General features: G+C 41.9%; 1 protein-coding gene across 1 annotated transcript; it reads right to left on the minus strand.

Moving 5' to 3' along the window:
• Nucleotides 1-19,445: 19,445 nt before the first annotated feature.
• On the minus strand, nucleotides 19,446-25,235 carry LOC124006422 (ATP-sensitive inward rectifier potassium channel 1-like). Its single transcript, XM_046316430.1, has 2 exons — nucleotides 25,118-25,235; nucleotides 19,446-21,249 (listed from the first exon to the last, which is right to left on the minus strand). Exon 2 carries the CDS (start codon nucleotides 21,227-21,229, stop codon nucleotides 20,111-20,113), a length of 1,119 nt encoding a protein of 372 aa, XP_046172386.1. The 5' UTR covers nucleotides 21,230-21,249; nucleotides 25,118-25,235; the 3' UTR covers nucleotides 19,446-20,110.
• Between the last annotated feature and the right edge of the window lie 2,172 nt (nucleotides 25,236-27,407).

Below are 27,407 nucleotides of genomic sequence, written 5' to 3' on the forward strand. Positions count from 1 at the left end.
CAGAGAGACATCAGAGACTGTAACGTTCTTTGCTTCATGGAAACATGGCTCACTCGAGAGACTCTACCGGAGTCGGAGCAGCCAGCTGGTTTCTTCACGCATCGCGCCGACAGAAACAAGCATCTTTCTTGTAAGAAGAGGGATGGGGGGGTGTGCCTTATGATTAATGAGACGTGGTGTGATCATAACAACATACAGGAACTCAAATCCTTCTGTTCACCTGACTTAGAATTCCTCACAATCAAATGTCAACCGCATTAACTACCAAGGGAATTCTATTCGATTATAATCACAGCCGTGTATATTCCCTCCAAGCAGACACATCGATGGCCCTGAACAAACTTGATTTGACTCTATGTAAACTGGAAACCACATATCCTGAGGCTGCATTCATTGTAGCTGGGGATTTGAACAAGGCTAATCCGACAACAAGACTCCCTAAATTCTATCAGCATATCGATTGCGCAGGAGGGCTGGTAAAACCATGGATCATTGTTATTCTAACTTCTGGGACGCATGTAAGGCCCTCCCCCGCCCTCCTTTTGGAAAAGCTGACCACGACTGCATTTTGTTGCTTCCAGCCTACAGACAGAGACTAAAATAAGAAGCTCCCGTGCTCAGGTCTGTTCAACACTGGTCCTACCAATCTGATTCCACGCTTCAAGACTGCTTAGATCATGTGAATTTGGATATATTCTGCATTGCGTCCAACAACAACAACATTGAGCGAGTTCATTAGAAAGTGCATTGACGATTTTATACCCACAGCAACGATTAAAACATTCCCAAACCAGAAACCGTGGATTGATGGCAGAATTTGCACAAAACTGAAAGTGCGAACCACTGCTTTTAACCAGGGCAAGGTGACCAGAAACATGACCGAATACAAACAGTGTTGCTATTCCCTCAACAAGGCAATCAAACAAGCTAAGCGTCAGTATAGCGACAAAGTAGAGTCGCAATTCAACGGCTCAGACACAGGAGGTATGTGGCAGGGTCTACAGTCAATCACGGATTACAAAAAGAAAACCAGCCCCGTCGCGGACCAGGAAGTCTTGCTCCCAGACAGACTAAATAAAATTTTGCTCACTTTGAGGACAAAACAGTGCCACTGACACGGCTCGCTACCAAAACCTGCGGACTCTCCTTCACTGCAGCCGACGTGAGTAAAACATTTATAAGTGTTAACACTCGCAAGGCTGCAGGCCCAGACGGCATCCCCAGCCGCGTCCTCAGAGCATGCACAGACCAGCTGGGTGGTGTGTTTACGGACATATTCAATCAATCCTTATCCCAGTCTGCTGTTCCCACATGCTTCAAGAGGACCACCATTGTTCCTTTGTTTACCGCCCCAATAGGTCCACAGACAACGCAATCGCAACCACACTGCACACTCCCATAACCCATCTGGACAAGAGGAATACCTATGTGAGAATGATGTTCATTGACTACAGCTCAGCATTTAACACCATAGTACCTTCCAAATTCGCCATCAAGCTCGAGACACTGGGTCTCGACCCCGTCCGGTGCAACTGGGTACTGGACTTTCTGACGGGCCGCCACCAGGTGGTGAGGGCAGGCAACAACAACACTGGGGCCCCACAAGGGTGCGTTCTGAGCCCTCTCCTGTACTCCCTGTTCACTCACGACTGCGTGGCCATGCACGCCTCCAACTCAATCATCAAGTTTGCGGACGACACAACAGTGGTAGGCTTGATTACTAACAACGACGAGATGGCCTACAGGGAGGAGGTGAGGGCCCTCGGAGTGTGGTGTCAGGAAATTAACCTCACACTCAACGTCAACAAAACAAAGGAGATGATTATGGACTTCAGGAAACAGCAGAGGGAGCACCCCCCTATCCACATCGACCGGACAGTAGAGGAGAGGGTAGTACGTTTTAAGTTCCTTGGCGTACACATCACGGACAAACTGAATTGGTCCACCCACACAGACAGCGTTGTGAAGAAGGCGCAGCAGCGCTTGTCACCAAAAGCACTCACATACTTCTACAGATGCACAATCGAGAGCATCCTGTCGGGCTGTATCACCGCCTGGATCAATAGACTGTTAAACAGCCACCACTAACATTGAGTGGCTGCTGCCAACATACTGACTCAACTCCAGCCACTTTTATAATGAAAATTTATGGAAAAAATGTATCACTAGCCACTTTAAACAATGCCACTTAATGTTTACATACCCTACATTACTCATCTCATATGTATATGTATATACTGTACTCTATATCATCTTTATGTAATACATGTATCACTAGCCACTTTAAACTATGCCACTTTGTTTACATACCCTACATTACTCATCTCATATGTACAGTGGGGCAAAAAAGTATTTAGTCAGCCACCAATTGTGTAAGTCCAGCACACAAGGTGGGAACGGTGGGGAGCTCCGGTGAAGGCTCCGAGCAGATTTCGCCACAAGTTCTCCCACTTATAAAAATGAGAGAGGCCTGTAATTTTCATCATAGGTACACTTCAACTATGACAGAAGAAATGAGAGAAAAAAGAAATCCAGAAAATCACATTGGTAGGATTTTTAATGATTTTATTTGCAAATTATGGTGGAAAATAAGAATTTGGTCACCTACAAACAAGCAAGATTTCTGGCTCTCATAGACCTGTAACTTCTTCTTTAAGAGGCTCCTCTGTCCTCCACTCGTTACCTGTATTAATGGCACCTGTTTGAACTTGTAATCAGTATAAAATACACCTGTCCACAACCTCAAACAGTCACACTCCAAACTCCACTATGGCCAAGACCAAAGAGCTGTCAAAGGACACCAGAAACAAAATTGTATGCCATCTGTAAATATTAATATAATTGTTAAATTATGAGCCCAGTTGGTTTAGCCACAGAAAAGCAAAGCAATCTACCCACTAGCCATGAGTGGCTGAGATAATGAGTGGGCCGAGAGATGAGTTTGGATTGGTCTGCCATATAGCACGTGTCTATTGGAGCTGGTCGGTAGCTCTAGGTAATCGTGTCAAATTCTGCTTTAAAAAAATGTATTGTGTAGTAAAAGTGCATAAAACTAATGTCAAGTTAAAGTGTAACGTTAGCTGGCTGGCTCGCTAGCTAACGTTATGTGTATGCTCTCCACTTTCTAGAGGACAGAGTTTTGAAATCAGTGGAATTCGAGTATTGTAGCTAAGGAGATTGAGAAAACACCAGTCTGGATTACATCGTCAACCTAATGGCAACCATGCGTGGCATTAGACAGGAGACGAGTCCAACCATGATGTATACTGGTAAGATATTGTAGCTAGCTACATTTTCACATATTACATGTTTTGACAGAAAGTGGTTTCATTTCAAGTGTACTGTTAGCTAACTTACGTTATGTGTATGATTTTATTATTCGTATCTCTGACCCATTTGCTTGACTAGTTATAGCCATAGAACCTGGTTGGTTAATTACCTGCAGATTCATGCAGATTAGTAACGTTATGAGTTGTGATTATGGTCCATTGTTTAGCTAGCTAGGTAGCTACATGTCTTAACAAAATAATCCACTCTAATTTTGACAAAGTTTTTTCATTTCAAGTTAGTGTACTGTTCACTAGCTAGCTAACGTTAGCTGGCTAGCTCACTAACTAACGTTACATAATGCGTTGGGATTCATTGTTTACTTAGCTATCTATCTAGCTACATTTCTTAACTTAGTGTGCCAGAGCGCAGAATAACTGATTCATTTTTGAATGCTCAACACCTGTTGAATATGTCCGGTGTCAGTAAATGGTAACATAGTGTAATTCAATTGTTGCCAGAAGCACTGTTACACGGAACCCAAACGGGCTGCACGCGTGCGCTATCGTGAATACATTTATTTTGCCTCCACCACACCAAAGTGATCACGACACGCAGGTTAAAATATCAAAACAAACTCTGAACCAATGACATTAATTTGGGGACAGGTTGAAAATCATTAAACATGTATGGCAATTTAGCTAGTTAGCTTGCACTTGCTAGCTAACATTAATTTGTCCTAATTAGCTAACTTGCTGTTGCTGTGATATAAACATTGAGTTGTTATTTTACCTGAAATGCACAAGGACCTCTACTCCGACAATTAATCCACACATAAAGCGGCCAACCGAATCATTTCTAGTCATCTTTCCTCCTTCCAGGCTTTTTCATTGTTTAACTTATATGGTGATTGCATCTAAACTTTCATTGAATTACCACAACTACCTGCAAAACAGTTTGTATTTCAGTCACCCACGTGGGTATAACCAATGAGGAGATGGCATGTGGGTACCTGCTTTTGTAACGGATGTGAAATGGCTAGCTAGTTAGCAGTGTTCGCGCTAAATAGCGTTTCAATCGGTGACGTCAGTTGCTCTGAGACCTTGAAGTAGTAGTTCCCCTTGCACTGCAAGGGCCACAGCTTGGTAAAGATGCTTCGAGGGTGACTGTTGTTGATGTGTGCAGAGGGTCCCTGTTTCACGCCTGGGTATGGGCGAGGGGATGGTCTAAAGTTATACTGTTACACTTCTATACACCAATGAGGAGATGGGAGAGGCAGGACTTTCAGCGCGATCTGCGTCAGAAATAGGAATGAGTTCTATTTTAGCCCTTGGTGTCGCAGACGCTCGTTGGCGCGGGCGAGCAGTGTGGGTGCAATAATTGAATAACATAGATTTCTACATTCATTTGCGACGCTCGTGCACGCGACGTGTCCGGTGTGGTCAGCATGTTTCAGTCACCAACGCTCTGGACAACATGAAAACTACCTAACCAGTTCTGCTAGGGGGAGTAAAATGTTGAGAGTGGGGTGTTCTCTCATTGTGTGTCTGGAAGTAGCTAGCCAATTTTAGCCAGTTAGCTTGGGTGCTTGACTGTCGTTGTGAGGTCAGAGCTTTCGGAACAACCCTACTTATTGTCCAGAGGCTAGTTAACTATTGTCCATTTTGCGCTCTGAACGCAAAACGCTCTGAATTTACAAACGGACAATCTGACAGCACAGTTGCAGTCACCAACGCCCTGGATAACAACGCTCCTAACCAGCTCTACTAGGGCGAGTAATGTTCAGTGAGCTGTTCTCTCTCTCTCTCTCTCTCTCTCTCTCTCTCTCTCTTAGATGTCTGGAAGTAGCTGGCAAGTTATTACAGAACGCTACGGATCAAACCTTAAAAAGATGGGTGGGGCAAAGGCTTAAGAGGGTGTGAAAAATGCTGAATGGGTGTAGATGGATGGCTCTCCAATACTAATACCAAAATATTGAAAGACTTTTCTCAAAAGAGGGTTTACAAGTTGATCAACATTCAAAGCATACTTACTTTCCCCATTGTTTCCTCAAATCCAGTCAGTGTATTATATACCATTTTGTAGCTCTGAGTCTCTACTTTTATCCAATGTAATAAACAGAAATGTAAATGTTGCTACATAAGTCCGAATCCAGTTGGTGAGTCACATATGCCGAGCACTTGTTGGCTGCTTTTCCTTCACTTTAAGTCCCAAATCATCTCAATTGGGTTGAGGTTGGGTGATGGCGGAGGACAGTTCATCTGATGTAGCACTCCATCACTCTCCTTCTTGATCAAATAGCCCTTACACAGTCTGGAGGTGTGCTCGGACATTGTCCTTTTGAAAAACAAATGATAGTCCCACGACACGAAAACCAGATGGGTTGGCGTATCGTTGCAGAATGCTGTGGTAGGTATGCTGGTTAAGAGTTCCTTGAATTCTAAATAAATCACTGACAGTGTCACCAGAAAATCACCCTCACACCAGCTCCTCCATGCTTCACGGTGGGAACCACACATGCAGAGACCACCGTTCACCTATTCTGCGTCTCACAAAGACATGGCGGCTGGAACCAAAAATCTCAAATTAGGAATCATCAGACCACAGGACACATTTCCACCAGTCTGATGTTCATTGCTTGTGTTTCTTGACTCAAGCAAGTCTCTCGTTCTTATTGGTGTCGTTTAGTAGTGGTTTCTTTGCAGCAATTTGACAATGAAGGCCTGATTCAAGCAGTTTCTCTGAACAGTTTATGTTGAGATGTGTCTTACTTGAACTCTATAAAGCATTTATTTGGGCTGCAATTTCTGAGGCTGTTAACTCTAATGAACTCATCGTCTGCAGCAGAGGTATCTCTGGGTCTTCCTTCATAGGTTTCTCTGATGTTTATCATAATGACACCACCCATCGACCCAGGTTCCTGCATTACCTTTTCTACCAATGTCAGATGACCACTGGGGGTTGTTGTGGAATTAGAAGTGTTATGTAAGAACCTCAGAAGGATATGTTGTGATTTCTTCCCAACATTGGAGATACATGGATGGGAGGAGGTGGCTTTTGTCCTCTTGTTCTCATTGATGATGCAGGTCTGCTGTTTACAGTAATTTATTCAGTATTACCTGCATTACAGATATAGGATCTTAATTTGTTCGCACTGTTGCAGGAAAACTTTCTTGCAATGCAGGACATCAAATCCAATTTTATTGGGCACATATTTAAAGCTTGTAGTGTATTTGGCGTTTAAAAAGGCTTCTGAAGTTTGTAATTTCCATTTTTAAATTTCAGACTTGATTTTCCCTTACAAAAAATGTATTAACCTCTACAAAAATGTCCATTAATTATAATCCACATAATAGTTCACATTTCTTGTTACTGCAGGATTGTTTTCCTGCTGTAGCAAATTGGCTCAAATTAAGATCCAACATTTGTAGCCTAGATAAAAATTAAGTGTCTCTGTATTTGTGTGTATGCCTGTGTGAATGTGTCTGTGAGAGATAGAGACAACTTGTAAAATATACAGCTCTGATGTTTTCAGATGTTTGTTCGCTGTCAACTGTTCTCTGATTGTGGCTGACGGACTGGGGATGGGGCTTGCACCGGAGATGTGTTGGGTTCTGTTAAGCTAATCTTTTTAATTGTATTTATTTATCATTACAGGGAGATATTGCTGGCTTGATGAAACTGAGAAAAATCACACATTCTTTGTTATGGGGGGGGGGGTGGTTAGAAATCAATGATATAATAGTAATGATCATTTTGTAATTATGGCAGTAAGCAGTCTATGTTCAATACTGTACAAATCAACTGTTATCACATCTTATTAAACCAATGGGGGAAAAGTTAACATTGCATCGTTGCTCCTCACATGTGCAGTTGTTTCCACTTTACAGCCTTCCAGTTTGAACTTTGAAAAACAAAACCAGGTCGAGTCACAAAAAAGTAATGAGTCAGTCAATCAGTCATAAAGTCGTGGAAAAAGAAACTTGTTGGAGTCAAGTCACTTGATAGATAAAAAACGCCAAAGCGCAGAATTTATTTTAGACTCCGGTGAGTATAAAAAAATGGCTACTAGATCTATTCGGCTAACTAGCTAATATAACAGCTAAAAACCAGTAGAGATGGAACGTCAGGCACAAAGGAGCTTAGCTAGCAAGCAAGTTAGCGATAGTTAATGTTAGCTAGCTTAGCCGTTCCCGCCTAAATCAGTTTCTAGCAGTAGCTAGTTAACTATTAGCTCACATTAGATTGCACAAGAGTTCACCAAATTTCCCAGTCAACAAAAGATAGCTAATTCTTGACCTTTAACGCTGATCAGTGCAGAGGAAGTTGGACATGGACAATTTGGACAACACTTCAGTGAGCATTTTAAACGGTAAGTTAAAGTTAGGTAACTACTGTAGCTAGCTAATGTTAGCTAGCTAGCTACTAAGTTACCTAACGACGTTGCTAACATTAATGTGTTGGGTGACTGACTGGCTATGTAACGTTAGCTATTTGATCAGTAAGCATTGGCGTTGTCTAAAACAATGTGTTAATGGAGGTGTGTCTCTTCTCCGTATTGGTGTCCTTTAGTAGTGGTTTCTTTACCATGAAGGCCTGATTCATCCATTCTCCTCTGAACAGTTAATGTTGAGATGTTCCCCCCCCGGGAACAAATATAACAGAATAACTCAAACTTAGTGAACAATTTAAATAAACCAGTAAACACTCAGTCCTATGGAATACACATACCTCTGCAGGAGTGCCTGCAAAATACTTTACAACAACACTTTCTGACCAAAAACCAAAACAGCACATACAAAAAAAAAAGTTCCCTCGTAGCAAAGGAACACTGGCTTTTCAAGCTACAGAAGGAGTCGGTAATTGATGAGCCATCTGTTTCTCCTGACGAGAGGGAGGGGTCAGAACTGTAATCTGTAATGGAGCCGAACAATCAACTGCTTGGAATCCAGGAAGCCCTCCTGAAATACACACATACAAACCCACAACAACACAGAAACTGGGGAATGTAACAACCGTGGTATCCATCTTGAGGGCAACTTTTGAGACTGATGAAGATCATAGATAGCCATTACCATCATCTCTTCTTCTGAAGGGTAAGAGACTTGTTGAAAAATAAACTATGCTGCAAGACCAGCCTTCTGGCATTACACATAGATGGATAAGTATGTCCATTTTAATAAAGGAACACTTCAAAAGTTATTTAACTTAATAGGGGGAAGTGCGTACAAGCATATTTCAGGAAAAGTATCATGTAATCATGTCCTTTCATGCCACACATAAAGGACTGTACAAGAGAGTTAAGAATATAAACTCACCAAAGCAGATGTAGGGCCCAACAGCACAGACGAGCCATGGATTGAAAAGACAGTGGCGGCTCATTGATTTTGAGACCTCAAGTGATCAGGGCAATGACAGCTCAACCAGGACTATGATGCTAACTCTCGCACCTCAACTCTGCTACTGGATGTCTCCCCAGTCAGAAGTAGCACCGCCTCCACAGTCAGAAGGAGCACAGCCTCCCCAGTCAGAAGCAGCACAGCGTCCCCTGTCAGAAGCAGCACAGCCTCCCCTGTCAGAAGCAGCACAGCCTCCCCTGTCAGAAGGAGCACAGCCTCCCCTGTCAGAAGCAGCACAGCCTCCTCTGTCAGAAGCAGCACAGCCTCCCCTGTCAGAAGGAGCACAGCCTCCCCTGTCAGAAGCAGCACAGCCTCCCCTGTCAGAAGCAGCACAGCCTCCCCTGTCAGAAGCAGCACAGCCTCCCCTGTCAGAAGGAGCACAGGCTCCCCTGTCAGAAGCAGCACAGCCTCCTCTGTCAGAAGCAGCACAGCCTCCCCTGTCAGAAGGAGCACAGCCTCCCCTGTCAGAAGGAGCACAGCCTCCCCTGTCAGAAGCAGCACAGCCTCCTCTGTCAGAAGTAGCACAGCCTCCCCTGTCAGAAGGAGCACAGCCTCCCCTGTCAGAAGCAGCACAGCCTCCCCTGTCAGAAGCAGCACAGCCTCCCCTGTCAGAAGCAGCACAGACTCCCCTGTCAGAAGCAGCACAGCCTCCCTGTCAGAAGCAGCACAGCCTCCCCTGTCAGAAGCAGCACAGCCTCCCCTGTCAGAAGCAGCACAGCCTCCCCTGTCAGAAGCAGCACAGCCTCCCAGCACAGACTGTCAGAAGCAGCACAGCCTCCCCTGTCAGAAGGAGCACAGCCTCCCCTGTCAGAAGCAGCACAGCCTCCCCTGTCAGAAGCAGCACAGACTCCCCTGTCAGAAGCAGCACAGCCTCCCCTGTCAGAAGCAGCACAGCCTCCCCTGTCAGAAGCAGCACAGACTCCCCTGTTAGAAGCAGCACAGCCTCCCCTGTCAGAAGCAGCACAGCCTCCCCTGTCAGAAGCAGCACAGCCTCCCCTGTCAGAAGGAGCACAGCCTCCCCTGTCAGAAGCAGCACAGCCTCCCCTGTCAGAAGCAGCACAGCCTCCCCTGTCAGAAGCAGCACAGCCTCCCCTGTCAGAAGCAGCACAGCCTCCCCTGTCAGAAGGAGCACAGCCTCCCCTGTCAGAAGCAGCACAGCCTCCACTGTCAGAAGCAGCACAGCCTCCCCTGTCAGAAGGAGCACAGCCTCCCCTGTCAGAAGCAGCACAGCCTCCCCTGTCAGAAGCAGCACAGCCTCCCCTGTCAGAAGCAGCACAGCCTCCCCTGTCAGAAGGAGCACAGCAGAAACCATCAAACAGCAGGGACCAGCTGATAAAATGGGTAAGTATACTTTTTGTAAATTGAGCAATGTGCATTACTTTGCTTGTCATGTCACTTCTCCCAGGAAACCAGGACAGACTAATGCTGATGATCCAGTCTGTTTATATTTGAAATTTACAAATGTAGATTTTGATCAATGTAATGTTGTAGCACAGTTTCTAAACCCGGAGGTGCAAATCGTAAGACTTCTGGGAACGCTTGCGAAACTGACCAAACAGACCAAATGTCACGTGCGCCGAATACAACAGGTGTAGACCTTACAGTGAAATGCTTACTTACAGGCTCTAACCAACAGTGTAAAAAAATATTTTGGGTGAACAAAAGGTATGTGAGACTAGACCAGGGTTTGGGGTTTGACAAGTCAATGAGAGAAGTGAAAAAAAGTCTTCCTTAGTTGTTCATTTTCTTAAAATCTAATGGCATCACATTGATTTGATTCAAGTAAAGTAAAGTACCAGTCAAAAGTTTGGACATCTACTCATTCAAGGGTTTGTAGAATAATAGTGAATACATCAAAACAATGAAATAACACATATGGAATCACGTAGTAACCAAAAAAGTATTAAACAAATCAAAATATATTTTATATTTGAGATTGTTCAAAGTAGCCACCCTTTGCCTTGATGACAGGTGACAAACACTACTGTAGATTAACATGTTTTAACTCCGACCTCGTGAAAATGACAAACTGACACGTTTTCATTGTCATCAAATTAAATTGTATTAGTCACATGCACCGAATACAACAGGTGTAGGTAGACCTTACAGTGAAATGCTTACTTATGAACCCCTAACCAACAATGCAGATTTAAAAAATGACGGATAAGATTTTTTTAAATAAAAGTAACAAGTAATTAAAGAGCAGCAGTAAAATAACAATAGCGAGACTATATACAGGTAGGTACCGGTACAGTTGGGGTAATATTTACATGTAGGTAGAGTTATTAATTAAAGTGACTATGCATAGATGATAACAACAGAGAGTAGCAGTGGTGTAAGAGAGGGGGCAATGCAAATAGTCTGGGAAGCCATTTGATTAGATGTTCAGGAGTGTTATGGCCAATAGGAGTGCCGGCCTCTGGGTGAGCATTTTTTGGTTTGCTTATGGCCCTATACAGCTCGTTGTGTACAGTCTTTGTGCCAGCATCGGTTTGTGGTGGTAAATAGACAGCTATGAAAAATAAAGATTAAAACTCTCTTGGTAAATAGTGTCATGTACGGCTTATCATGAGGTATTCTAAGTCAGGCGGGCAGAACCTTGAGACTTCCTTAATATTAGAGATTGTGCACCAGCTGTTGTTAATAAGAGACACAGTTGGTCGAAATCCCTTCCCTTCAGCGCCATTCTTTCTTGATCATTGACAAAGAAAATCCAGACTTCAAAGAAGAGGTGAAGGGGCGCCGCAAGTGCTTTCAGACTAAAGTAGGAAGCCACCAATGGCCACTCTTGACAAAGGTAAGAATGGTGCCCATATGTTCCATATGAACTGCTGCATTAATGAGATGGTCATCATTTTTTTGTAACAATCATTTTTTAAACCTTTTTAGCTCTCTCCCTCTCTTCCTCTCTCTGGCAGGAATGATTAGAGATGAAGGAAGAGATCACTGCAGATCACCTACAGAAACCAAGAAGGCTGGGTGGGGAGGATTGGTTGCAGGTGTTCTAGACATTTATGCTTAAAACTCCTGCCATGAGGACGATACAGATGTTGCCTGTGTTATGACGTTGGCCTGGGGGTAGGTTTCTGACAGTCATAAATACCTCTTCCCCCCCTTTTCCTCTCTCTACCCTACTGATGTGACATTTGAAAACCCCTTGGTTAACATAGAGATTCTGGGAACATCAGAAGTTGTGGGGGAATGAACTATATTCTGGTAATCCGACCAATTGAACATATGCGGTGGTACTTAATGAATATGATGTCAGTTCGGTTGTCATCTGAGACATTCTCATCAATGATAAGATGACATAAACTCTACAGTGGAAAGTCTACACATCAGCGTTAGTGGATTCACGTGGAATTGTTGTTCAATTTAAATGTTTGAATATTAAATTATTCGTATTGGGCTGAATGTGATTTTAGCTTAGGTTAGGGCCCTGCTCAATCAGTGGTCCGCCCCGGTGAAGAGACATGGGTTATAAAACTTTTCAGACACGCCCTCCTCTCCCTTCCTATATAAAGCCTTGACGACAATATAACCTCCTGTTCCGAGGATGTGAGGACGACGGTCCAATGTCAGTATGGTTCAGATAATAACTACAGAACGAAGCCAACATCAGCGTGAGCTTTGGTTGCGAATGGCATGAACTTTGAACTCTTATTCACTACAGAAGTGATACCTCCTAGCCGTTGAGTTAGCAACAGCAGCTGCAAACGAGGGTTAGGAAGGAACAGACAGAGTATCCCGACTATCATACAACGATGTTACTAGAACGTATGCAATTGACAACCAGAGACATTATTCAAAGGACAAAGGACTCTATTTGGCAACACGGCCTTCCATCTACCACCAATCTACCGAAGCGCAGCTCAGAGTAAATATTATTGCATTTTCCTTTTCCAAATGGCCGGTAATTTAGAATGCATAAGATACTGTATTTACGATAGCACAGCCTCTTGCCTTTGTTCCTCAGTCTTCCTGCTCTTTCACTCAAACCCAGCCCTTTTCTTTTGTGTAACAAGCTGTCATATCTGTTCCGCCCGCTAGGGACGTTTTCCTTTATGACGTAATTTGTAATCAAGTTATGATTAATTATGTGTATGTGTAATTCTGTGTGAGTAGTTAGGTATTTAGTAAATAAATAATTAAACCCAATTTTGTATTGCTGATTCAACTTGTTTGCCAGGGTTCGTGAAGATAACCAAGCATTTACAACTTTCAGATGAGACTGAATTAAGGTGACGATTAATATTGACTGCTACTGATGTAAAATATTACTAGGTCTTTAAGAGTTTATTCGGAAGATAACAGCTCTATAAATATTATTTTGTGGTGCCCCCCGACTCACTAGTTAATTACATTTACATGATAAGCTCAATCAGGTAATATTAAATACAGAGAAATTATTTTATAGAATAGCATGTCATATCACTTAATCCGGCATAGCCAAAGACACGACACCTGCCATTAGGACGATGCAGATGTTGCCTGCCATGAGGACGATACAGATGTTTCCTGCCATGTTCCCATCATCTGATCAGAAGAAGTCTAAGAGTGAAGCTCTGCTTCATGTCCTATAGGTAAATATGTATGTCAAGCCCTTATGTGATCTATACTGTACACTCCTTAAAATATCTGCCTTAAACTTTGTTGTTTATGATTCATTAGACTCAGCTCCATTGTTCAATTTGCTAGTACCCTCATTTTCTTTGAAGATCATCAAAGGTAAACGATTAATTTGATTGCTTTTCTGATTTTCGTGACCAAGTTACCTGATGCTAAGTGTACTTATTTTTTTGTCGAGCGATCGGTAAACTTACACAAACGCTTGTATTGCTTTCGCTGTGAAGCATAATTTCAAAATCTGAGACGACAGGTGGATTAACAAAAGGCTAAGCTGTGTTTAGCAATATTGCACTTGTGATTTCATGAATATGAATATTTTCTAGTAATATTATTTGGCTGTGGCGCTATGCTATTCAAAGTTGCTGATGACAATTATCCCGGATCCGGTATGGGTGGTTCAGAGAGGTTAACTACATGTAAAAAAATAACTAATGTTTCATGATCTTTCTTATATCTCTCAGATATAGGACAGATGCTTCAGAACAAACATCCTTTTTTGGGGGGGACTACCTGTCGTTCCATGTAGTGAATCTGTTATTCAATGTGTTTCTATTGACTAATAGGAGTAAGGACCCCCCCACAAAAATATACTTTTTTTATATATATTTAGTTTTGAGACTTCAAGGGGTCTTAAAATAAAAAATGTATTAACAAAATGATCCTTGGTTTGACTCTCTTAAAACAATTCCATTTTGCGGTAGATCAGTTATCAGTATTAAGTACATTCAGAAGCACTGGACAGTCACTTTAACTATAACCTATCATACAGCCTGGTCTCTATCCAAATAATTGGATTGCAGGTGTTCCAACACAACAAAAATATTGGCTTGAACTTGATAAATGTTCATGATGTGTTAGATGTGGTTTGGGGCTGTTGCAATTCTAACCATTACTAAATTATGTGTTCCAGTTTTATGTTTGAATTATCACAAAATATACACCCTGGTTTCTTTTGTAATGTAAACACTTATATTGAAAAAGAAATACAATAAAAAATAAATGCTTTCACGTTTGAGTTTATTCATGTTTAGTGGAGTGCACCATGTGGAAATAAAAGTAATTTCTTTGTTGAATGAGTTCTTGTTTTTAGTGGTTTGCCCTAATTTTTCATAAGATTCTTGAAAAAAGTGTGAATATCTAGTTTTCATCCAATTTCCTTCTTATTGTCAGCCTCTTGTGTATACTTTAGTTCATTATGTAGTCTTGATTATAGACATTTTCATTAAAGATTAGGGTATGCCTTTGGGAAGTAAGAGAAAATTATTGTTTTACGGGTTTTTGCTTAATAATTTAGATATTTCACTAAACTAGCCATGCTTAAAACTAGACAGAATAGATTAAATTCTTATTTTAAGATTTAAGAGGATTCTAGTCAACTAGATATTGTCTTATTTTAAGAAATCTTACCAAGTAGAATTATCTCAGTTCACTGGAAGATCATTTTGCTTACCTTTAGTATTTTTTTCCTTTCCTTGTCTTTATGTTTCAATTTGGTGACGTATTGTCTTGTCATGCCGTTTTTGCAGTGTAGAACTAATAACTAAAACGGTATCTGGAATCAAAAAGGGTTCTACCTGCACTGCAGAAATGGCATGTCAAAAACAAAGGAGGCTGTACTGCTTCTGACTGGGGAGACATCCAGTAGCAGAGTTGAGGTGCGAGAGTTAGCATCATAGTCCTTGGTTGAGCTGTCATTGCCCTGATCACTTGAGGTCTCAAAATCAATGAGACGCCGCTGTCTTTTCAATCCATGGCCCATCTGTGCTGTTGGGCCCTACACCTGCTTTGGTGAGTTTATATTCTTAACTCTCTTGTACAGTCCTTTATGTGTGGCATGACAGGACATGATTACATAATGATTTTCCTGAAATATGCTTGTATGCACTTCCCTCCATTTAAATTTAAGGTTAAATAATGTTCCTTTATTAAAATGGACATACTTACCCATCTATGTGTAATGCCAGAGGGCTGGTCTTGCAGCATAGGGTATTTTTCAACAAGTCTCTTAGCCATTACCATCATCTCTTCTTCTGAAGGGTATCTATGATCTTCATCAGTCTCAACAGTTGCCCGCAAGATGGAGACCACGGTCGTAATGGTGATCCTCACCAACCTGCAGCGAAGCTGCTTTGACGTGGGGAATCCCGTTTCTTAGCCAACAATTTCCTTCTCTAAGTAATGCTTCCACACTGACTCCAACTTAGTGTCTGTGTATATTATATACTCAAGGCTGTGTAGTTGTACAATTGTCTTTGGAGAAACTCCTTTCCGGTTACTCTTGCTGGTTCCAAGGTTACTTTGGTGCGTCTTTGAATTCAAATTACCCTAACTTCAGTAATGTGGATCCAGCTACATGAGTCAACTCCAAATTTAAAGTACTTAAACAATGTTCAAAAGTCTTTTTTCCCCTCCGACATTAATTATCGAATGAAAATATTGGGAAAAAAACTCTTTCTAGAAAGCATGTGCACTCAGAAGCTCTGGTTTACCTCAGGATGGATTGTTTGCAAGATACTGCTTCTCCTCATGAGAGACAATACAGCCACATTACCATAGCCCTGTTTTATACAAGAGTCTCAGTTATGAGGCTTACATCTAATTGTTGTATAAAATTAATGAGTAAAGATGAAACTATTTGTGAAATTATGTAATGTGATTTTAGACTGTTTAATGAAGGACTCGTTTTTCAAAGTTCGAACTGGATGGCTGGAAAGTGTAAACCACTGCACATGTGAGGAGGGGGATTCCCTCACAAATGCATATTATAACTTTCTTCCCCATTTGTTTAATAAAATGTGAGCAAGATAACACACAATTAATTTTTAATTAATGAACTATTATTAAATACATTTTTAATAATAGTTACTGGTGGTTGCTTTCTGGCATTGGACTCATCAAATACCTGCTGAATACACATGCTAGCTCACTATCTATTTTTGCCCCTTTAACTTGGTGCATTGTTTGAGAAGTGCAATGAATTGGTGGTGTGTTATTTGCTTTTCATTTGTGACCTCGACTTTGAAGTATCTTTTGGGCTACACCAATAGAGCACATTGCCGCAGTCCCTTTTCCACTAACCTTGTCACGTTCTAACCTTAGTTCTTTTATTATGTCTTTGTTTTAGTATGGTCAGGGCGTGAGTTGGGTGGGTTGTCTTTTATTATGTCTTTGTTTTAGTATGGTCAGGGCGTGAGTTGGGTGGGTTGTCTTTTATTATGTCTTTGTTTTAGTATGGTCAGGGCGTGAGTTGGGTGGGTTGTCTTTTATTATGTCTTTGTTTTAGTATGGTCAGGGCGTGAGTTGGGTGGGTTGTCTTTTATTATGTCTTTGTTTTAGCATGGTCAGGGCGTGAGTTGGGTGGGTTGTCTTTTATTATGTCTTTGTTTTAGTATGGTCAGGGCGTGAGTTGGGTGGGTTGTCTTTTATTATGTCTTTGTTTTAGTATGGTCAGGGCGTGAGTTGGGTGGGTTGTCTTTTATTATGTCTTTGTTTTAGTATGGTCAGGGTGTGAGTTGGGTGGGTTGTCTTTTATTATGTCTTTGTTTTAGTATGGTCAGGGCGTGAGTTGGGTGGGTTGTCTTTTATTATGTCTTTGTTTTAGTATGGTCAGGGCGTGAGTTGGGTGGGTTGTCTTTTATTATGTCTTTGTTTTAGTATGGTCAGGGTGTGAGTTGGGTGGGTTGTCTTTTATTATGTCTTTGTTTTAGTATGGTCAGGGCGTGAGTTGGGTGGGTTGTCTTTTATTATGTCTTTGTTTTAGTATGGTCAGGGTGTGAGTTGGGTGGGTTGTCTTTTATTATGTCTTTGTTTTAGTATGGTCAGGGCGTGAGTTGGGTGGGTTGTCTTTTATTATGTCTTTGTTTTAGTATGGTCAGGGCGTGAGTTGGGTGGGTTGTCTTTTATTATGTCTTTGTTTTAGTATGGTCAGGGTGTGAGTTGGGTGGGTTGTCTTTTATTATGTCTTTGTTTTAGTATGGTCAGGGCGTGAGTTGGGTGGGTTGTCTTTTATTATGTCTTTGTTTTAGTATGGTCAGGGTGTGAGTTGGGTGGGTTGTCTTTTATTATGTCTTTGTTTTAGTATGGTCAGGGCGTGAGTTGGGTGGGTTGTCTTTTATTATGTCTTTGTTTTAGTATGGTCAGGGCGTGAGTTGGGTGGGTTGTCTTTTATTATGTCTTTGTTTTAGTATGGTCAGGGCGTGAGTTGGGTGGGTTGTCTTTTATTATGTCTTTGTTTTAGTATGGTCAGGGCGTGAGTTGGGTGGGTTGTCTTTTATTATGTCTTTGTTTTAGTATGGTCAGGGCGTGAGTTGGGTGGGTTGTCTATGTTCTTTTTCTATTGATTTGGGATTGCTGTGTTCGGCCTGGTATGGTTCTCAATCAGAGGCAGCTGTCATTCGTTGTCCCTGATTGAGAATCATACTTAGGGAGCCTGGTTTCACTTTTGAGTTGTGGGTGTTTATTTTCAGTGTTAGTGTTGGTGCCACACAGGACTGTTTCAGTTTGATTACTTCACCTTTATTGTTTTGTTCAGTGTTCATTACTTTATAAAAAAACATGAACACTTACCACTCTGCGTTTTGGTCCACACCTTTTTCCACCACAGACGATCGCTACAAACCTTGTAGCCTTGTAGCTACCAAACAGAGATCAACAGTCCTACGAATGTGACAATTATGAAACCTCCCTTTTTTCTGGTTGCATTAGACCCGAACAGACCCAAATGCCCGAACTTATTGCTTTGTCAGTGCATGGAGATGTTGAGGATGCTCCACAAGAGGCACAGGAGACACTACGAGATATCACATTGAACAAGGCTAATGTATTGGTGAATGTTGTTTGAGGCTGCTGGACTAGTTTAGTACATTCATGTCATACATTTCTTTGTGCTTGTTTTTTGTCTTTATGTTTCAGAGGACTGGCAGCAACATTGTATCTGTGGTGGAATAATATCAGGCTTAACTGAGATGAGGGACCAAATGAAGCAGATGTTTGAGAGACATTCTAAGACCACGGGACAGTACATGAAGAGGCACTGGCAATGTTTGTTCATTTTGAAAATCCTTTTTCCAGAGTTGCTACTACACTCATACAGAACCACAGCAATAAAAATGGTCTTGTTTTCTGCAGCTTCTCAGCCTGGTGCAAGGATGGATTCTTGAATGACATAGCCTATAGCCAATGTTTTATTTAACCCTTCGTAGCGCAACACCTCATTTTCAATATATCCTCCAAACAATTATCTGGCATTATCACTTAACCATGCTTGAGTTGATAGAGTTTACCCAGATACTTTTTGCTCTAGTGATTTAGCTTCAAACCATTTCAAGATTCAAGTTATTAATCAAGCAGCATTTGAAAAATTTCAAGCAGATTTGTATTGATAATGTAACACTCAAGCAACATGATTTACTTCACCTTCCCACACAAATTAAGTATTTGTGTACTATGGTAAGCCACATGTGCATGTGATTTGAATCAAAGCACGTTATTTTTAAGCAATGGACTTCCAAAATCTAAGATTTAAAAAATGTTAGCAAATCACTGGTGAAGCATAATCAGCTGTTTGAATGCAGTCAAACGGTGAATGGCTCACAACATCCCATTTTTTACACATGAAAGAGAATTGGGACCATGATCAGGCAAAAGATAGAGTTCTGTGGTATTGACAAATTATGACATGTTGTGTCAGTGAAGTGGCTTGTTCTAAATGGGAATAAATATACAAGTCAAAAGTCTTTGATCATTACCAACGTGAATGACAATGTTCCAGAATTGAGCAAACTCTTCCTACTATTTATTTGATTATCAGCCTTATGACACCTTGGGTCTGAGGAGGGATTTGTTAGCATATGAAGTTGCTGTACCTAACCTTGCCCATGCCCCAAAGTTGGTATATAAGGAAAGGCTTATAGATTTTATGTCCTAATACTCACTCACTTTCAAAAGCAGCATGTGCTCCAATGAAGCATTATCTTGGGGATGTCCTTGCACGTCACAGTTATAATGAATAGGTGTTCTAATGTTATCTAGCACTAGCTCAGATGGCAGGTTTGGAGTTTCCCACTGGGGGAATTCACATAATGTACTGTAAGTTGCTTTGCATAAAAGTGTCTGCTGTGGCATCTTGAAAAAAGCAGTTTGAATCATATCTGGATTGTAAATGTTTTTAATACAAATATGAATTTGATAGTCTCTTCAAGTGTGATATCTTCAAATTATTGTCATCAGTAGATTCCAGCTTCAAAAAGCTGTTCCCTCAAGAATGTGTCTCATTTAACTTGTGGTAAGACAACTCAAGACATATATTCCTAAAACAAGCTAAATAGTCTAACACAGTTAGCACTTGATATGTAAATCAGTCTTAAAATAGGATAATATGATTTTTATTTGTAAATTTTACCCTCTTTTTCTCCCCAATTTCATGGTGTCCAATTGTTAGTAATTACTTATTAATTAATTATCTTGTCTCATCGCTACAACTCCCGTACGGGCTCAGCAGAGATGAAGGTTGAAAGCCGTGCGTCCTCCGAAACACAACCCAACCAAGCCGCACTGCTTCTTAACACAGCGCACATTCAACCCGGAAGCCAGCCACACCAATGTTTTGGAGGAAACACTGTGCAACCTTGGTTGGCGTGCACTGTGCCTGGCCCACCACAGGAGTCGCTGGTGCGAGATGAGACAAAGATTTGTAATTTTTGCAATGTTAAACTAAAAATAGCTATTCTATGGGCACTGCCGAAGAACCATTTAGCATCCATTTTTCTAAGCGTGTACAACCTATAACTGTCTTCTATTCCTCAGGCCACATAAGCTCACAACTTGGTCATATTAGGTTGTTCTAAGTTATCATTTGCTTCAAATTCCCAATTGTCGATTCCGTTAATGGAGTGGAGGTGGTGTCCCTTCATGTTGTGGAAGCAATAGGAACAATGTGCAGTGGCCACGGGCACCACTTTGGAGAAGTTGGAGAAGTTCACTCTGTACTTGCCCTCTTTACTGCGGGAGATGATTGGCAGGAAGCTGTAACCCCACATGATCTCCTGAGGGATGAAGGAGGTCCTGACCTGGCAGGCTGAGCTGGTGGTCTCGGCTGTGCCGTCCAGAAAGACCACCAGCTCAAATTCCTGCTTATGGAGTGTGTCCACTGCCATCTCAAAAAAAGGGCTCGCCTTGTCAATCACATGGTAGAGTGTGAGAGGGCACACAAAGAAGAGGTTGTCCTTCCCAGCGTCCACCATGAACTCAATGTTCACCTGATCCATGATGATTGTCTCCCCATTGGGTTTGATGGTTGTCCTCAACAACTTGCCATAAATCTGGCTCCCGATCATCAGGGTCTTGCGTAAGTTGGCCACTCTTATCATGAGGCAAAGGAAGTCCTTCTTAGGACAGATGACAGCTGTCTGACTGAATGTGATGGTCTTGGCCCTTTTCTTAGGGATGGAGATTTTGGCCAGGATGATTCCACACATGAAACAGTTGATGATGGAACCTATGAGAAACTGGGCAATGATGAGGGTTACAGCACCAGAACAGTGAGGGGTGATGACGCGTACACCATACCCGATGCTGGTCTGGGTCTCCATGGAGAAGAGGAATGCTGTAATGAGATCGGAAACATTTTCCACACAGTACTTGTGGCCTTTTGAGGGGTTCTGCCAGGTCAGGTCCCCGTTGCTCCAGGCGATCCAGAACCACAGTAGTCCGAAGATGAACCAGCTCAGGGTGAACGAGACGGTGAAGAAGAAGAGGACAAAGCGCCAGCGGAACTCTACGAAGGTCGTCCAGAAGTCCACGAGGAAGGCAAACTGGTTGCCGCATTTCACGTTACCAAATTCAATGTTGCATTGGCCATATTTGGTCACCAGCCGGGTTCGGCGGATTCTTCGCTCCACCAGGTGGTCCTGGATGCGCTTCCTGATGCCAAACATAATTTTCTAGGTCCTGTCTTCTGTTAGAGATAATAAGAATATGTTTGTCAAATACGAATTGGGTTAAACTGACATTCAATTTCATCAAAATATCATTATATGAAAAAACTCACCAGCACAAACACCTCAGTCAGTCTATGATCAATGGAATGACTTCACATACCTGCCCCAACCACGCTTCTCTACTTACTAGCAGTTGCTGTGCATCACTTGTACATTTGAATATGCACTTACATTTTGTAATCCTGGGCACATGCCATAGTTAAGAGCCAGATGATTTTACCGTTATCCATTAGCCTTTTACTATGTTTAAATCAGTGATTTTGACTGTAAAAATACTATTTTGTTATTTAAGGGGGAATTGGTGTAATATCTTAACAAATATTTAATAACAATAGGTTTGTTTAGTTTAGTGTCTCTTGCACAATGCTAGACCTGGTTTATGGGCGTTTTGCTGAATACAATGCTAGACCTGGTTTACTGGAGTTGAGGTGCAGGGGTAGACCTGTTTTACAGTTTATGGATATTTATGGTTTGGCACATGTAGACCTGGCTTAGTTGGCTAATTGAGTTCAAGAACAGGTGCAGACTTTGGTATGTAAATTGGAGCTGAAGTATAGGTGAAGACCTGGTTTGTCTAAATATTGGGGCTAAAATGCAGAAGAACAGCAATTTTTCTAACAATTATGGCTTGCATGTAGCAGTAGACCGGTCAAAGGTCACAGAACTAAGATATGCAAATAACAGGGTTGGAATGTGCAGCGAATAGGTGGATTTAGGTTACTGTGGTGTCTTGGAGAATATAGGCGGAGTAACAAATAGTGCATTTAGCATCAGGATATGGGTGTATGGGTACTTGATTGTATAAATACTAGGGTTTAAGTGTGTGGGTAAGTGGGCTACACTACATGACCAAAAGTATGTGGACATCTGCTCGTTGAACATCTCATTCCAAATCATGGGCATTAATAGGGAGTTGGTCCACCCTTTGCTGCTATAACAGCATCCTCATCTAGCCTACTACAACCACATATAGTGGCTTGCAAAAGTATTCACCCCACTTGGCATTTAGCCTATTTTGTTGCCTTACAACCTGGAATTAAAATTGATTTGTTGTGGGGTTGTCATTTGTAAATCATTTGATTTACACAACATGCCTACCACTTTGAAAGTGCAAAATATTTTTTATTGTGAAACAAACTGAAAACTTGAAAGTGCATAACTATTCACCTCCCCAAAGTCAATACTTTGTAGAGCCATCTTTTGCAGCAATTACAGCTGCAAGTCTCTTGGGGTATGTCTCTATAAGCTTGGCACATCTAGCCACTGGGAGTTTTGCCCATTCTTCAAGACAAAACTGCTCCAGCTCCTTCAAGTTGGACGGGTTCCACTGGTGAACAACAATCTTTAAGTTATACCACAGATTCTCAATTGGATTGAGGTCTGGGCTTTGAATAGGCCATTACAAGACATTTAAATGTCTCCCCTTAAACCACTCGAGTGTTGCTTTAGCAGTATGCTTAGGGTCATTGTCCTGCTGGAAGGTAAACCTCCGTCCCAGTCTCAAATCTCTGGAAGAATGAAACAGGCTTCCCTCAAGAATTTCCCTGTATTTAGCATCACCCATCATTCCTTCAAATCTGACCAGTTTCCCAGTCCCTGCCAATGAAAAACATCCCCAGAGCATGATGCTGCCACCACCATGCTTCACTGTAGGGATGGTGTTCTCGGGGTGATGAGAGGTGATGAGTTTGCACCAGACATAGCATTTTCCTTGATGGCCAAAAAGCTCAATGTTGGTCTCATCTGACCAGAGTACCTTCTTCCATATGTTTGGGGAGTTTCCCACATGCCCTTTGGCGAACACCAAACGTGTTTGCTTATTCTTTTCTTTAAGAAATTGCTTTTTTTCTGGCCACTCTTAAAGTGGTCCTATGGACAGATACTCCAATCTCCGCTGTGGAGTTTTGCAGCTCCTTCAGGGTTATCTTTGGTCTTTTTGTTGCCATATTCATTCGATTAAAAAAAATGGATTTAATGGTGCTCAGTGAGATGTTCAAAGTTTCAGATATTTTTTTATAACCCAACCCTGATCTGTACTTCTCTACAACTTTATCCCTGACCTGTTTCGAGAGCTCCTTGGTCTTCATGGTGCCGCTTGCTTGGTGGTGCCCCTTGCTTAGTGGTGTTCCAGACTCTGGGGGCTTTCAGAACAGGTGTATGTATACTGAGATCATGTGACATGACTGGTTGTAGATTGCACACAGGTGCGCTTTATTTAACTAATTTTGTGACTTCTAAAGGTAATTGGTTGCCCCAGATCTTATTTAGGGGCTTCATAGCAAAATGGGTGAATACATATGCACATACCACTTTTTTGTTTTCTATTTTTTTTTTTGTTTTAAACAAGCTATTCTTTTTATTTCACTTCACCAATTTGGACTATTTTGTGTATGTCTATTACATGAAATCCAAATAAAAATCTATTTAAATTACAGGTTGTAATGCAACAAATAGGAAAAATGCCAAGGGGGATGAATACTTTTGCAAGGCAACCTGTAGCTGCATATAGGGTGGCAGGTAGCCTAGCAGTTAAGAGTGTTGAGCCAGAAACCAAAAGATTGCTGGGTCGAATCCCTGAGCTGACTATGTGAAAAATCTGTTGATGTGCCCCTATATTGTACTTGCTCCTGTAACTCACTCTGGATAAGAGCATCTGCTAAATGACTAAAATGTTAATTATATAAAACTGTCATAGTAACCACTGGTAAGGTAAACTCTTTGATGGATGGTCCCTGGCAAGAAAATGTTCTCTGAATAAATGTGGCCTGTGTTGTTGCCAAGCTATGCCAAATAGTTGGATGGTGGTGCGACTGTTAAGTACTAAATGACCAGTGCAGTAAGCTTTGTTCTTACTCTCAAAGCAAGAAAAGTCCTGTATTTCATAAACTGAAATCCGATAGTCACACACGGTTCTTTGTTGAGAAGCTTTGGATCTCACAAAGCCTTTCACACGTAATCATGACACCCCCCCCCCCAATTGTTACTGTAAGGTGATGTAATGAATGCCAAGATCATTTGAGATGTACTTTGATACAATGCTTGGCTGATGCTTTTAAATAATATACTTTTGAAATAGAGTGATCATTTTATTAGTACAGTGTGGTTCAGTTGTCATTGTCGCTAATAACTATTCAACAAGTAATGATTTGCCCAGGAAAACGTTATAATCATTTATTTAAAGGTTGTGCAATCAATGCCAAGGGGAGCCATTTCCACCCTTGTAATCATCCGTTTGTGATTAAATGCAATGTTATTCACATTTTGATCTTTCAGCCAATTAAATAATTCACTCAATGTTTACACTGATAAATGTAGGCACATGTTGTATGATTTACTTCTACGGTGAGAGTTCAGAAAGTCAGCTACTTCTTTTCCCCTTTTGGAGAGAGACCGTCCCGACTGTACATTTCTCATATAACAATAGCAATAAAAAAATTGCCCTCTCAAGACCATTTCCTTTTAATGTTAAAATCCTCAACACTATACAAGACCACAAACTAACCCCACTACACACCCACCTGTATACAACGTTTGTAATGGAGTCAGATCAGTCATATAACATACAATATGTTTACTGGCAGACATGCCACTCTTCACTCATAGGGTTTTTGTAAACAAGAACGTTAGCGGAATGTCAATTAAAAAATATACGCGGCACTTTTGTTAAGGGAGAGTAGACATAACGGCAAGCTCACCTTAGCCTCAAAGGGGGTACATATCAACATAATGGACTGTTATTATAATGGGAGAATACAAAGCAAAGTTTTCCCTCACTGGATGATAATGGTCCAACTAAGATGATGTCCTCACGCAAGCTGAGCTTACCTGTCAGTGTGTAAACTGTGGAAATCCCAAATTGTGTTGCACATTGGTTGCCCTCTGTCGCTGTCTCTCTCAGCCTGGTCTCTGGTGTGTCCTGTACTTGGTGTTCTGACACTTGTTGCAGTGCTACACATGTGTGCTTTTATAAACCCTTGTACTGGTGGGACTGTAATCACTTCAGGTGATGTTGACACGCACACAAACATGAAGTACCTGTACCGCCCTCCAGCAGGGCTGTTGAGTGGGTATGAGTTTACCCCACACAGCACAGGTACCCAGGGCCAGCCTGAATACCCTGTGCTACACCACCAATGTCTGCACACACACACGCACGCACACACGCACACACACACACACGCACACGCACACGCACACAGGCACACACACCACACACATGCTTGTATTTAATGTTAAAAGGGTAAATAAAGATGTTATACATTCATGCTACACACACATAAAATCAAACTTTATTTGTCACATGCGCCGAATAGAAGTGTAGACTTTACCTTGAAATACTTACTTACAAGCCCTTAACCAACAGTGCAGTTCAAGAAAAGTTAAGAAAGTATTTAACAAGTAGACTAAAATAAAAAATAAAAATAAAAAGTAACAATAAGAATAACAATAACGAGGCTATATACAGGGGCACGCGTACAGAGTCAGTGTGCAGGGGTACAGATTAGTTGAGGTAATCTGTACATGTAGGTAGGGGTGAAGTGACTATACATAGATAATAAACAGAGAGTAGCAGCAGTGTACAAAAAGGGAGGGGGTCAATGTAAATTGTCCGGTGGCGATTCTATTAATTGTTCAGCAGTCTTATGGCTTGGGGGTAGAAGCTGTTGAGGAGCCTTTTGGTCCTAGACTTGGCGTCCGGTACCACTTGCCGTACGGTAGCAGAGAAAACAGTTTATAACTTGGGTGACTGGAGTCTCTGACAATTTTATGGGATGTCCTCTGACACCTCCTATTGTATAGGTCCTTGATGAAAGCAAGCTTGGCCCCAGTGATGTACTGGGCCATTTGTACTACCCTCTGTATCACCTTTTTGAGGATCTGGGGACCCATGCCAATATTCTCCTGAGGGGGAAAAGTTTTTGTTGTACCCTCATTACGACTGTCTTGGTATGTTTAGACCATGATAGTTCATTGGTGATGTGGACGTCAAGGAACTTGAAACTGTCGACCCGATCCACTGCAGCCCCGGCGATGTTAATGGGGGCCTGTTCGGGCCACCTTTTCTGCCAGTTCTCTGACCTCCTCTCTATAGGCTGTCTCATCATTGTTGGTGATCAGGCCTACCACTATTGTGTCAGCAGCAAACTTAATGATGGTGTTGGAGTCCTGTTTGGCCAAGCAGTTATGGGTGAACAGGGAATACAGGAGGGGACTAAGATCACACCCCTGAGGGGCCCCAGTGTTAAGGATCAGCGTGGCAGACGTGTTGTTGCCTACTCTTACCATCTGGGGGAGCCCCGTCAGGAGTCCAGGATCCAGTTGCACAGGGAGGTGTTTAGTCCCAGAGTCCTTAGCTTAGTGATAAGCTTCGTGGGCACTATGGTGTTGAACACTGAGCTGTAGTCAATGAACATTATTCTCACATAGGTGTCCCTTTTGTCCAGGTGAGAAAGGACAGTGTGGAGTGCGACTGAGATTGCGTGGATCTGTTGGGGCGGTATGAGAATTGTAGTGGGTCTAGGGTTTCCTGGAGTATACTGTTGATGTGTGCCATGAGCTTTGTATGCATCTCTGTGTGTGGAGTAAAGGTGGTCTAGATTTTTTTTTCTCTGGTTGCACATGTGACATGCTGGTAAAAATTTGGTAAAACTGATTATATTTGCCTGCATTAAAGTCCCTGGCCAATAGGAGCACCACTTCAATTTCTTCTTTGCTTATGGCCTTATAGAGTTAGTTGAGAGTGGTCTTAGTGCCAGCTTCGTTCTGTGGTGGTAAATAGATGGCTACGAATAATATAGATGAGAACTCTAGACAGATAGTGTGGTCTAGAGCTTATCATAATGTGATCTACCTCAGGTGAGCAATACCTTGAGACTTCTTTAATATTAGACATCGCGCACCAGCTGTTATTGACAAATAGACACACACCCCACCCCTTGTCTTACCAGAAGTAGCTTCTCTGTTCTGCCGGTGCATGGAAAATGATGCTAGCTCTATATTATCCGTATCGTTGTTCAGTCACATCTTGGTGAATCATAAGATGTTACAGTTGTTGATGTCCCGTTGGTAGGATAATCTTAATTGTAGGTCATCAATTTGATTTTTACAATGATTG

The sequence above is a fragment of the Oncorhynchus gorbuscha genome, linkage group LG19 (genome assembly GCF_021184085.1).
Source record: "Oncorhynchus gorbuscha isolate QuinsamMale2020 ecotype Even-year linkage group LG19, OgorEven_v1.0, whole genome shotgun sequence".
Lineage (NCBI taxonomy): Eukaryota > Metazoa > Chordata > Actinopteri > Salmoniformes > Salmonidae > Oncorhynchus > Oncorhynchus gorbuscha.

Excerpts from the sequence above, each read along its gene's own strand:
- LOC124006422 (XM_046316430.1), bottom strand. The coding sequence starts at position 21,229 with ATGTTTGGCATCAGGAAGCGCATCCAGGACCACCTGGTGGAGCGAAGA.